The sequence below is a fragment of the Etheostoma spectabile genome, chromosome 4 (genome assembly GCF_008692095.1).
Source record: "Etheostoma spectabile isolate EspeVRDwgs_2016 chromosome 4, UIUC_Espe_1.0, whole genome shotgun sequence".
NCBI lineage: Eukaryota > Metazoa > Chordata > Actinopteri > Perciformes > Percidae > Etheostoma > Etheostoma spectabile.
The window spans coordinates 17,038,644-17,052,208 of NC_045736.1; the positions used below are offsets into that span (position 1 = coordinate 17,038,644).

General features: G+C 38.2%; 1 protein-coding gene across 2 annotated transcripts; it reads left to right on the top strand.

Annotated features, from left to right (window-relative positions):
• Positions 1–422: 422 nt before the first annotated feature.
• On the top strand, positions 423–13,014 carry eno1b (enolase 1b, (alpha)). Of its 2 annotated transcripts, none has more exons than XM_032513953.1 (12): positions 423–537; positions 5,683–5,777; positions 5,917–6,012; positions 6,595–6,653; positions 6,779–6,848; positions 8,112–8,245; positions 8,353–8,575; positions 9,320–9,517; positions 11,463–11,664; positions 11,794–11,902; positions 12,190–12,248; positions 12,631–13,014. In XM_032513953.1, the coding sequence occupies exons 2-12, from the start codon at positions 5,693–5,695 to the stop codon at positions 12,698–12,700; spliced, it is 1,305 nt and encodes a 434-aa protein (XP_032369844.1). In that variant the 5' UTR covers positions 423–537; positions 5,683–5,692; the 3' UTR covers positions 12,701–13,014. The 2 variants fall into 2 exon arrangements, with proteins under 2 accessions (XP_032369844.1, XP_032369843.1); XM_032513952.1 differs by lacking the exon at positions 423–537 and adding an exon at positions 5,418–5,524.
• Positions 13,015–13,565: the final 551 nt, after the last annotated feature.

Consider the following 13,565-nt stretch of genomic DNA (forward strand, 5'->3'; position numbering starts at 1 on the left):
AAAATACGGTAGTTAGCGTCCCTTCTGGATATTATAATTATAATAATATTAATGTATATTCATCAAAGTTTTTTTGTAAGGCGTGTAAGTAGCCAAGTAGCTCTCATAAAATAAAGTAGCAATTTCCTGCCATCTACAGTCTCGGTGTTATATTTGAACTTTTTCATCTTTTTCTGTTTTCTAAGTAATAAAAGTAGTACGTATAAGTACGTACCTAAGTAAGTAAGTAGCTAAGTAAGTAAGTACGTAAATTAGTAAAAACATGATGATCTCAGCAATCTAACCTAAAGTACACCCATCTTTCAGTCTACGTTTCAACCATAGACTGTTAATATTAATAATATACAGTCTGTGATTTCACCGTGTTGTAGTTCACATTGTAAACTACGGGGCAGCAGCAACACAACGCATACAAGGCGCGCAAGCCTGTCGGAAATGTGTACGGAGAAGAAGAAACGCTTCCCTTACTCATCCTCACTTGGGCTTGTGCACATTTCTTAACCGAGTTGTCTCAACTTGTCTGCAGTTGACAGCAAGGTAGGGTTATTTCATTTGTGCGTTTTGGTCGTAATCTGTCAACACGCTCTTGTTCTTGTTTACGTGTAGCTTTTAAGTCAGTTAGTTCAGTTAGCTAACGTTAGCTAATGTCCGACAGCAACCGAATCCAGAGCTGCCAACTTTTCCAAAAACCTTGGAGTGAGATTTGGGGGGCCAACCCATATTTTGCCGCGTACAAAGCAATTTCTTTGGGTCTTTTTCCTTCAGGGTTTAAATTGGGATTTGTTATATGTGGGGGGGATGGGGCTCTCCCTAGGGGGGTCTGGGGGTATGCCCCCCCAGGAAAAAATTTGGAAAAATAAACCATTAATTGGCAGTTTCTGGAGAGTTTTTTTGCAAAAAAAATGTAGAAATCAAGTGTTAGCTACATTATATGTGCAAAACTGTAGGGTTAAGAGCCTTTGCATTGTTGTAGTATCAACAGGTATTAGGGCATTTAGCATTTACATTATTTACATTATTAACTTCTTATGATATAAGAACTGACCCACACAATGTGCCAAACATGATGAACCACATGAAGAGACAGTAGCATATGTCAGCAACAGCTGAGAAGATCTGGGTCTGTGGTGAACAGGTCCAGGGGTCCCTGGTGTAGGGACCAGGGACCCAAAGTCAAATTAATGTTGAGGGATCAACTAAGACCACTGAAATTCTAAAGATTGAGAACCACTGTTTTACATAAATTCTATTCCTTTAACCTTTGTGCCAAGGCTCAGTAATGTTTGGCCCTCATCCTCTGTGCCCCACTTACTGTATTTACTTTTTTGTGAAAATAAAGACTATTTGTTCATTTTATAAAACATCAAATTAATTATTTACAGTTACATTTAGAGATGCACTGAGGTTAGAGAAGCACTATAGTGGCCCAACGTTGCAGTATAGTATATATAGTATAGTATATATAGTATAGTATATATAGTACAGTATATATAGTATAGTATAAATAGTATAGTATATATAGTATTGTATATATAGTATAGTATAGCTCAGATGTGTTTCATCAGATTTCTGCTCTTGTTTACAACTTTGTGCACATTCAAAATATAACTCCTCCCATCTCTGTTGTCCGAGATTTGGAGAGTTGTAATATAGTCTGCTGTGCATGTTATTGCTCCGCTGATATGGTAGATCTCACTCAGACCGTCTGACAGACACAGAGGACCATTTGGGTCTCTGACAAAGTTTAGAGGAGGCTGTACGCTGCTCTTCATTGGAGGACTACACACAGATGCAACGCGTCACTGCCCCCCCCCCCCCCGAGCGAGTACACTAAAATGGACTGAAGTTGCTACGCTACCAGCCGCGCTGCTCACCTCTATTTTACAGAGAGTGGACACGAAGCGACGGACGGGTCTGTAATACTCAAAGCACATACCTGAAGCCGGGAAGCGCTCTTGAACCCCCTCACAGTCTCTGAAAGCACAACTAGTCGATCATAAGTGGTTCAACAGCTAAATTTATAGATAAACTCATCTTTCAGAATTTTGACCGACCGGGTTGACACTTCAGCGTGAGAAATCGAGGGTGTGGCGTGTGAGCGTGTGAAACCAGTCAAATGCGTGTGTCTCACGGCCAATGCGTGAGAGTTGGCAGCCCTGGAATCAGTAATGGGAGCCGATGCGTTTGGGGTTTGGATAAAAATAGGGCAAGTTCATACCTTGCTTAAAGTTTTAATGACGTCATATTTTTTGTTAGGCAGTGTGCCTACTGCCTAGGGTTAATTTTAGCCAAATCAACAGTATTTTGTTCAGTGTTTTGTCCACTTTTTCTTCACTAGTAAATTGACCTTGAGTTAATTGTTGTGCTATTTCCAAGGTCAAGAATTACTTAGGATGAAGGGATATTTTCCATAATGTCAGTGATCCATATTGACTGCTAGACGCTATGTAAAGGGAATTAATAATGCAATACTGAGACTTAAATAAAATCATTTATTCTACTTTTTTCACTTTACAATAAAATATATATAAAAAGGCTCAAGTTTAGCCACACACATCCATGTTTTCATACAATGACAACAATTGCAACAACCTATAGCTTCTTTAATAATGCATTTGGTTTTTATAAAATGTTCAGTTATTTTGCTTGCTTGAGACTGGATGAGCTGTTGCTAAAAATAACTTACCACAATAATTCTTACAACAGACATTCCATATTTTATCCAAGTCTTGCTTGTTTCACATGGCTTAGTAATTTTGTATCAGGAATAGCTAGCAGTGACAGTTCGAGTGAATGAATCATAAGTTATCTCATGTTTTAACTTTGTCTTTAAACATCTTCATCTACATCTTTTCCCCCTAGTCTCTTTTTGTTATCAAAATTAAGATGGTCCTCACTTAATTCCTGTCTTGAGTCCCATGACACTACTGTCCAAATATGACTTGTAAGTGTTGACTTGGGACTTCATAGCCAAGATTTCAGACTTTCTAGTAACATGCAAAACAATGACTGTGTGGTGCTGTAGATTCTTCTGCTGAAGTCGAGACTAAATGTGAAACTCTTGATAGGCCTACTATGGCAGGGCTCATCATTGATTATCAATTAAAATTGTCCATCAGAGAGCCAAAGTCAACATCATCACATGTCCTGTTTTTTCTGACCAACAGTCAAAAACCCACATAGATATTTAATTTAATATAATTTAAGAGTAAGAAAAGCATCACATCTTAATACAGGTGATACTCGGAAGATTGGACTATTCTGCAAAAGTAAATTTATTTCGGTATTTCTACTTGAGAGGTGAAACTAATATTATATAGACTCATTACATGCAAAGCAAGATAATTCAAGCAGTTATTTGTTATAATTTTGATGATTATGTCTTACAGCTTATGAAAACCCTAAATGCAAAATCTCAGAAAATTAGAATGAAATCAATTTTAAATACAGAAATGTTGGCCCCTCTGAAAAGTATAATCATGCATATGTACTCGGTACTTGGTTTGGGGCCCTTTTGTATAAATTACTGCCTTAATGTGGTGTGTGGCATGGTTGCTATCAGCCTGTGGCACTGCTGAGGTGTTATGGAAGACCAGGATGCTTCAGTAGCGGCCTTCAGCTCTAATGCATTGTTTGGTCTCATGTCTCTCATCTTTCTCTTGGCAATGCTCCATAGATTCTCTATGGGGTTCAGGTCAGGCGAGTTTGCTGGCCAATCAAGCACAGTAATCTCATGGTTATTGAACCGGGTTTTGGTACTTTTGGCAGTGTGGGCAGGTGCCGAGTCCTGCTGGAAAATGAAGTCAGCATCTCCGTAAAGCTTGTCTGCGGAAGGAAGCATGAAGAGCTCTAAAATGTCCTGGTAGACGGCTGCGTTGACTCTGGACTTAATAAAGCACAGTGGACCAACACCAGCAGATGGCATGGCTCCCCAAATCAACAGACTGGGAAAACTTCACACTAGACTTCAAGCATCTTGGCTTGTGTGCCTCTCCATTCTTCCTCCAGACTCTGGGAATTTGGACCACTGAGCAACAGCCCAATTCATTTTTTCTTTAGCCCAGGTATATGCTTCTGACGTTGTGTGTTGTTCAGCAGCGGTTTAACAAGAGGAATACAACATTTAAAGCCCATTTCCAGGCCTCAGTCCACTCCTTGTGAAGCTCCCCCACACTTTTGAATGGCCTTTTCCTGACAATCCTCTCCAGGCCGCAGTCATCACTGTTGCTTGTGCCCCTTTTTCTTCCACATTTTTCCCTTCCACTTAACTTTCTATTCATGTGCTTTCATACAGCACTTTGAGAACATCCAGCGTCTTTTGAAATGATCTTTTGAGGCTTTCCCTCCTTGTGGAGGATGTCAATGGTGGTTTTCTGAACAACTGTCAGGTCAGCAGTTTTTCCCATGATTGTGAATTCTACTGACCCAGACTGAGACCATTTAAAGTGTCAGGAACCCTTTGCTGGTGTTTTGGATTAATTACCTGATTAGAGTGTGACACGTTGAGCCTACAATATTTATGTGCATATAATACACCTGCGCCATGCGCTTCACGCTGTGCGCTTAGATCGTTAAAATAGGGCCCTAGGTGTGTCTGCATCAGCCTCACCTTTTAATCCAGTGTTTAATCATTTAGTCATATGTTAAAACAGAAATTGCAGTTTCCTTAATGTGCAACCCAGTCTAGGAAGAGGAATTGTGTAGTTAGAAAGAAGAATAGATAGAATGCCTTTATTGTCATTATACACAAGTACACAGTACCTGTGCAAGAGATTGAAGCAATCCCTTTACAGTGTTGACACAAAAACATAAGACAAGAACACAAAATATAAAAAGTAAAAAATTAAAAAAAAAAAGTACAATGCAGGTAGTGCAGAGAAAAAAGAGAGGGGGGGCAGGTGCAGTCCGTAGAGCAACTGTATGCATATATAAAAATGACTTGAATACACATTGTGGGAAAGGAGATAAGTATAAAACAAATAGATAAATATTGCACTGTAATGAAATGGGTAAGTACTAAATAATAAATAAATAAATGTTGCACAGTAATGAAATGGAATAGTTAAATATTAAATATTGCCCTGTATGAAATTGCACAGATTCCAGTGACCTTTGAGGTATTATATATATATATATATATATATATATATATATATATAACAGTGTAAGCTGTTAGCCTGGTTGTGTATCTGGCAAGCAAAGGGGAGGAATTATTATGGATAGCATGTCCTGTGGTGAGTGGCAGAGGTGCTTTGCTATGGCATACATTATTTTTTAATCAAATTAGCATAATGAATCCATGCTAGAACTTAAATTCATATACACTTTAGCAGCCAGCAACACAGGATAGCAGGCTTAACCTAGCGTTGGCAGGCAATTTCTACTTCCCTACTGCCATGTGATTAATCAGATGAGAAGGTCCAATCCAATTAGGATGGTAGCATGCCTGTGTGCACTCCTAAGCTCGCAGCTAGGTCAGGATATTTTTGTGATTGAGCCCTAAGGACTAAAGAGAGTAAAAGAGGTGCGCCAGTAGTATCAGTAAACTAGATTTTTAGATAGCATTGCGTTTTTATTTTCATGTATTCTTCTGTCTCAAACCAGAGTTGTTGCAGGGTTCACTCAGATTGTTCAGATGATTGTTAGATAGTAACAAATTCAAATTCTCTGTCTCATCTCAAGGTCCTACACCATGTCTATACTCAAGATCCACGCCAGAGAGATCTTTGATTCTCGTGGAAACCCCACCGTGGAGGTTGACCTATACACTGACAAAGGTAGGCAAAAATATGACTAAAATAATCTATAAACCCATTGCCCATGTGCTTCACTACCAAAATACATATAATCATCTTTAGTGATTGTCATGTCACCCATATAATGTCCTCTCTCTCTGCTCCCATATACGTTTCACAGGCTTGTTTAGGGCAGCTGTTCCAAGCGGTGCATCTACTGGAATCTACGAAGCCTTGGAGCTTAGGGACAATGACAAGTCACGTTACCTTGGAAAAGGTCTGTACAGCATTTTAGTGTTTTCTATTTAATGTGATATATATTAAGTTAAATGTCAGGTGTGGGTTTTCTATTCACTATCATTTACGAACTACCTTTATGGCCAGTTTAAAGCACAATACAATTTCAAAGAAAAGGTACTATATTTTATACTTTTCATTTTCTCTATCTTTCTGGGTGTCATCTTTACTCTCTATTCTCTCTTTTCCTCTTTTCCAGATGTGAAAGGATTAGTGAGTTTCCATTGTCTGTCCCTCTTGATTAAAACTAAGATTTGTCCCTTTGACAGTAGAACAATTAATTACACGGTCATTTAATTACATGACAACACAACAAATCATTGAATGCTTTTGACAATCAACCAGATGTGATGTGCATGGTGAATTGTCAGTAAAGCATGCTCACACTTCCGCATTGATGTTTAGCCTGTGGACTGATGGACTGTAACATAAAATTGCATGCATTTCTGTATGTGTTTTTAAGAAATAAAAATTGCATGTGTTCAATATCTATGTTTTAATGGCTTTACAAGATTTGCCCATGACATTGTAAAGAATAATCACACTAATCTCTCTGTCGCAGGAGTGTCCCAGGCTGTAGGACACATTAATTCAACTATTGCACCTGCACTTGTTGGCCAGGTAAGAAGATAATTCTCATAGTGTGTTTTTTCATTTTCCCAAATTTTGTACAGAGTAAGATATGGACTGTTATTGTTGTTGTGCTGATGTGAATAATTCCCAACTTGCTCTATCCATATTGTCAGGATGTATCGGTGGTTGAGCAAGAGAGAATTGACCAGATGATGATTGACTTGGATGGCACAGAGAACAAATGTAAGTGACAATAACTGTACTGTTGTGACATCTGAAACAACTATGAACATTGCAGTACAGTCTTCATAACTATCCGGACTACAGCAAATTTCTGCTGAAGCAGCCATTTTCACTTCTTGCTTGTTTATACCTCCCAGTCTTTCGTTTAACAAGCAGAACACCTGAGGCCTGTACTACGAAGCAAGATCAACATGCCCTGGATTTATTTCCGTTACTCAGCTTCACCTAACTTAACCTCGGTCCCGCAAAAGGTGTGACACGACGGTGGTTATCAACTTGTTCCCAATCTAGCGACGAGCGCGTTCACACAAAAGGGGCCATGCTTGCACCATATAATGTAGATAATCCTACAGAAATATGAAGAACACAGTCACGTAATACAGGCAAAAAGCAATACAGTCGCTGCTGCTAAACCCAGGAAGGAAAACATTGCCGACGCTGTAGATGCGTAAGTTAAGGCCTATCAGTGTCATTGCCCCAGCTTTCAGGCACAACAAGATCTGACCGTGATTACATTTGTGCATTCCATAAACGTTAATTGCTGCAGCCCATTCTTTCAGTTCTAACTCTGATAGTGGTAAGCGGCCATGGGAGCAGATGAAAAAAATATTAAAACATAATTCAAACCAATGTTTCGCAAACGCAATATACGGCTCGAGAAGCTGACTTAGATAGGTAAATCCCCTTTGCTGAAAATCAATATCTTTCATAAAAATACCCATCAGGGAAGGTCGACGGGTTTTTCGGCCTCTAAAGGTTCTAGTTTTTCTGAGCGCACGTCTCACTAGCTGCACACCGAGTTCCACTTCTAAGAACGGTGACGCTATCAGTCAATAATTGGTCAGTGGTGCATTTACACCGGTTGATCTATAATTTAGAACATAACCTGCTTCCTTGCAGGTTAGATGTTCAACATAAGTTACCATGGAGATGTAACCCGGTAACAAGTGACCCACCATTGTGATACACAAAACCCTGTGTTGAACCTGAATTTACCTTGGTAACCCCAAATCTTGCTTTGTAGTATAGGCCTCTGGTCAGTTGAATTGAGGTCAGATGACCAGTAAAGTTCTTTTTACTGTTTGGCTCTGTGCTTTGGATCATTGTCCTGTTGCAATATGAACCTTCTTTCCAGTGTAATCTGATGCATATGTTTAGATCTGAGATGTTCATAAATAATGCCACTGCTGTAGTGGCAGTAGTAGGACAGAAAGTTCTGTGAAATGATGGTAAATATTTATATTTTGCTTTTCTTCCAAACAGCCAAATTTGGCGCAAACGCCATCCTGGGTGTTTCTTTAGCGGTTTGCAAAGCTGGTGCAGCAGAGAAAGGTGTCCCTCTATATCGTCATATTGCTGATCTTGCAGGAAACCCCGAGGTCATCTTGCCTGTGCCGGTGAGGATCTGTGTGCCAAATTATTATTTTTTTCCCCATTCTTCAGTTTACCTTCCAGTTCACTGTGACGTCACAGATCTTGTTTCTCTCCCTTCTGCCTCCACCAGGCCTTTAATGTGATCAATGGTGGCTCTCATGCAGGCAACAAGCTGGCCATGCAGGAGTTCATGATCCTGCCCATTGGCGCAAGCAACTTCAAAGAAGCCATGCGCATTGGAGCTGAGGTCTATCACAATCTGAAAAACGTTATCAAGAAGAAATATGGTCAGGATGCCACCAATGTGGGTGATGAAGGTGGCTTTGCTCCAAACATCCTGGAGAACCAGGAAGGTATGGAGGACGAATGATTTCATTTAAAATTCTCTTACAACTGCAAGATTAGCACAGATTACAGGTTCCTGTGAGAAAACTCTCCCAGTGTGAAGTTAAACTGCTATTATCCCTCTAAAGAAAATGACTGTTGTAAACCAAATGTGCAGCCTGTAAACCGTTTCCAAAAGACAAAAAAATCTGCACAATGTTCTGCTTTTAAAGAAACCTCTCATTCTGAAAGGAAGACTTTTGGGAAGGTTGGGTCGAGGTACGATGTGGTATATAATATATATAAAGTACACAATGTAATGCAGAACATAGGCCAAGTAACAAATACAATCATGTTTGATTGGGACTTTAGTTTTTTGTTTGTTGACTTGTTTCTATGGTACATTTTGAGACTGCAGTTGGTAGTGTAGATTTGGAGTGTGTCCTCTTGAAAGATATGGTGAAACAAAACATATTAGACCTTACACAATCATGCTATACATACTTCAAAATAAATACCATTAAAACAACATCTATGTGACACAGTGTCAACAGTTAAAAATGTACTGTATGTTTTGTAAGTAGTATTTGTTCCACGACTGTTGTGTTGCATTACAATGTTTTTGGGGGTTTCTGTTTTTGTGGTCACTTAGTGTTGAAAGCATCATGCTCATTTATTGTTTTCTATGGTGCTCCATGCAAGTTTATTAGCATAAATCATGATAAATAATGCTCATCAATTTATTTTTTCATATTGATTGTTTACCTCTGCAGCTCTGGAGCTGGTAAAGGAGGCCATCGCTAAAGCAGGATACACAGATCATGTTGTGATTGGCATGGATGTGGCAGCATCTGAATTCTACAGGGAGGGAAAATACGATCTGGACTTCAAGTCTCCTGACGACCCGAGCCGTTACATCACTCCAGACGAGCTGGCTGATCTCTACAAGAGCTTTGTGAAGGATTATCCAGGTAACTTCCAGACATTTTTTATCTTTTTACCCATTATTTAGCAACCGTTAGAATAGGTCACACAACATACGTAGTAGTAATGTCAGCACTAATGTAATCTCCTGAAGGGGAGAGTTCAGGCTGCTTTTTTTTATACGTATGATACGTTTTTTTAATTGACTTTATAAAAAAAATAAAAAAACATGCATACAGAACAGACCAACATGTTTGGGGATTGTCCGGCTTTCATCACAAATAATTTGCGAGGTGTGCAGTATGTTCTCAAAACACATTTATAATGTATCATCTGATGATTTTGGTTTCTTGAAGAAATTAAAATATTGGATCAGACTCTGAACTAATTAATACCTGTGTATTTTGATGATAAATCTTTTTTTCGATATACTTTTGGTTGGCATCGGTTTAAGAGTTGCCGCCATGGACTATATTTGGGAGACCAGACCTCTGGTACCCACACTTGAATATATACAATATAAGCTATCCAACGGCTGTTCTTTCCCGCAGGGGATTCCATAAGCACATAAAAGTTAGATCGCATCTGCAAGCAAAAGGAAAATGAAGTGGCCGGTATTTTAAACTGCTGCTGTATTTCCTGGAAAGTACGTAGACGATCAGCAATTGTATTCATCACTCGTTCAGACCAATGAGGAAATGAAAAAGTAGTAAATCGTAATTATAATGGAAAGTGCTGATGAAAGTGATCTGGAATATAGATTAACTTCCTTAGCTTTAATCTGTTCATCATCTAAAAGAGCCACACAAATTGATTGTGTGCTATAATTGTCAGCACTGGTTTACAACATCAAACACCTGTTTCATCATTGCAAAGCCTTCAAGAACAGCAGTATTCCTAGTTCATCTTTTTCAAATTCATTTTTTGGATCTTCAAATAGATAACCGAAAGCACTTGGCATTTTGATCTGCTGTCAAGTTTTAAACAGATATGAAACCTAAAAGGAAAAAATAAAAGGTCGGAAGTCATCTCATTTTTAAGAGAGTAAAACCAAATCAAAGGCACTTGCAAAAATGTAATTTAGATAGATTTGTGCTTTCAACTCACAGTGACAGCCCTCGCAAAAACAATTGTGAATTCCAAAAGGATCTTAAATTCAAATGACTTTGTTAAAACAAACATCTTTGTTTGTACTAATAGAAAAAAACTGTAAAAAGACCTAAGTGTCATGTCAACAATGTCATGTGTTGCATTTATAATTATTTTTCACATACTATTGTGCACTATTGTCCTGATTATTATTGGAACGTTTTGGCATAGTCACACAGGTATTTATATACTGGTGAATATTGATATTTTTACAAAGTTCCCTTTTTATAGCATGGATGTGCTTTGAAAAGATATTGCAAATATAAGTACACCTACAATGTGATGTTCAAATGTCTCCATGATCCTTTTAGAATGGAACTGTATTTTGGTTTTGCTGTAACTTATAGGTCTTTTTTCATGTTTGGCTATTATTCTTATTAGTGATAATTACATTTTGCTAACCAGGTTAACTGCCGAGAGTCTGATGGGGAAGGAACATGAGCATGGTGATCTTACAGCCAGAGGTTTGGCAAACTTATTTGGAAAGCTACAACTATTACCCAATCTGTCCGTTGTAAATGTCCATCACAGTTCATAGATCGATTCTTGGTTCAACATTGACATATAGTGCTTGGTATTATTGTAAATGCCCAGTTTTCCTGTGCAATAAGGGACCTTACGTTTTACCTTAAAATAACATTGGTTACTGTATATATTCTGTCAAATTGTTGGATTGTCTCATCATTCGTGTTTATTGCCCTGTTGGACCAAAAGTATGTTTGGTCCATGAAGGCTTTTTTGATGGAACAACAGCTAAACGTGATCACAAATATTTTAGTTTGAGCCATACTGATCATCTGTGTCAATATCCAATGAGGAATGTCTGCATTTTTTCTCTCACAGTGGTTTCCATTGAAGATCCCTTTGACCAGGACGACTGGGCGGCCTGGACCAGCTTCACTGGAAGCACAGACCTTCAGGTTGTTGGAGATGATCTGACGGTGACAAACCCTAATCGCATCAGCAAGGCTGTGGAGGAGAAAGCCTGCAACTGCCTGCTGCTTAAAGTCAACCAGATTGGCACGGTTACTGAGTCCATGCAAGCGTGAGTCTACAGTTTAAATTTAAAATAAGTCTGGGATGTGGCTATAGATCAATTGAATATTAGACTATATACCTTACAATGTCCTGTTACGTCTAGAAGTTAATGGTCTCCCATTCGTCCTCCTGTCAGGTGTAAGATGGCTCAGGAGAGTGGCTGGGGTGTGATGGTCAGCCATCGCTCCGGTGAAACCGAGGACACCTTCATAGCAGATCTGGTGGTGGGCTTGTGCACTGGACAGGTAAATTCAGATGATAAAAATGTTTATTGAGTTTTTTGGGAACAGTAAATTGGACATGTGTGACAAACGATATGGATTTAACTCCTCTGTCCATTTTCACATTGGGGAATTATTTATTATTTTTTATTTTTTAACTTTAATACATTTCTAGAAAAACACCCCATTAGTCAAAATGCAATATCAAATGCTGTGAGACAGGAATCGCAATGGTATGACTTGGACAAAGATTAATAGACATTGAATCCCTTTGATTGAAATCATTGTACACTTTTGTCATGCACTTTCAGATTAAGACTGGGGCACCCTGTCGCTCTGAGCGTTTAGCCAAATACAACCAGATTCTAAGGTAAGTGAGTCTTCTACCAATAATAGGAAGTTTATTCCAGTTTTTTAAAAGTATAAAATGCAACCGTGCATGTGGTGTTCTTATTTTGTGAAATTAAATACCGCCAATGCCTTTCTGCTAAACAACAACTACAACGACTTACTTGTGCTATATTGATTTAAACGGCATACATTTATATTGTTTTAATTGCTTTGGTTTGTGCATTAATCTCGGTCTGTATAATTTTGGATCCTTTAAACATTGTGTATGTACTTGGCTCATATCTTTGATTAACTGTTTAAACTTAACCGGAAATGTTATTAAAATACAGGGGAAAGGATCTGCTTGTTGTAAAAATAAATCTACATTACATTTTTTATATCTTTTTTTCACTTTACTGCAGAATCGAAGAGGAGCTGGGTGACAAGGCTCGTTTTGCTGGAAGAAAATTCAGAAACCCATTGACAGAGTAAATCGATTTACTTAACATACAAATGGATTCATACACAATCTATAACAACACATCAGATAATAATGGAAAACACATAAAAGTGATACTGGTTACTGTAGAGCCACTGTAGAATGTAATAATCATTGAAAATAAATGGTCAGAACTTACTGTAGTTACTGAAATTGTTACCCTTGACAAAGTCTTAATACGTTATTGTATAATTATTTTTGTCCTGTGCTAATGTTGAGTAAAATAAGACAAGATTATAACTTGAGTAATATTTATTTTCAACACTGAAAAACTGTAATTACAAAAGCTGCTTTTGGAAACAGTTAATTAAAATAAAGTTTTCTTAGTGACAAAATGTATTTTGATTATTTGTCCCATGTTTCTGTTTATTTTGCTGTGGTGGTGGTAGATGTATTTGTTGGGTTAAAGGAGATAAAGGAGACTTCTTACATATTTTTTTTAATTATTTCAGCTATTTATTACATACAAGTACAAAATAAGTATTTGATACACTGGCAATTTTGCTGGTTTTCCTACTTTCGAAGCATGTAGAGGTCTGTAATTTTTATCATAGGTATTGCATTTTATTGCATGACATAAGTATTTGATCACCTACCAAGCAGTAAAAATCCTGGCTCTCACAGACTTGTTAGTTTTTCTTTAAGACGCCCTCCTGTTCTCCACTCAATACCTTGTATTAACTGCTACTGTTTGAACTTGTTACCTGTATGAAAGACCTGTCCACACACTCAATCAAGCAGACTTAATAGAAATAGGCAACCAGCTTGATGAGAAGGCAACAAGTTTTGGTGCAATTATTAGAAAATGGAAAGAGTTCATGATGACTATCAGGCTCCCTCGGTCTGGGGCTCCATGCA

Excerpts from the sequence above, each read along its gene's own strand:
- eno1b (XM_032513953.1), top strand. The coding sequence starts at position 5,693 with ATGTCTATACTCAAGATCCACGCCAGAGAGATCTTTGATTCTCGTGGA. Across the intron at positions 8,246-8,352 it reads AGGTCATCTTGCCTGTGCCG|GCCTTTAATGTGATCAATGG; the intron begins GTGAGGATCTGT and ends TGCCTCCACCAG. Across the intron at positions 11,665-11,793 it reads GTTACTGAGTCCATGCAAGC|GTGTAAGATGGCTCAGGAGA; the intron begins GTGAGTCTACAG and ends TCCTCCTGTCAG.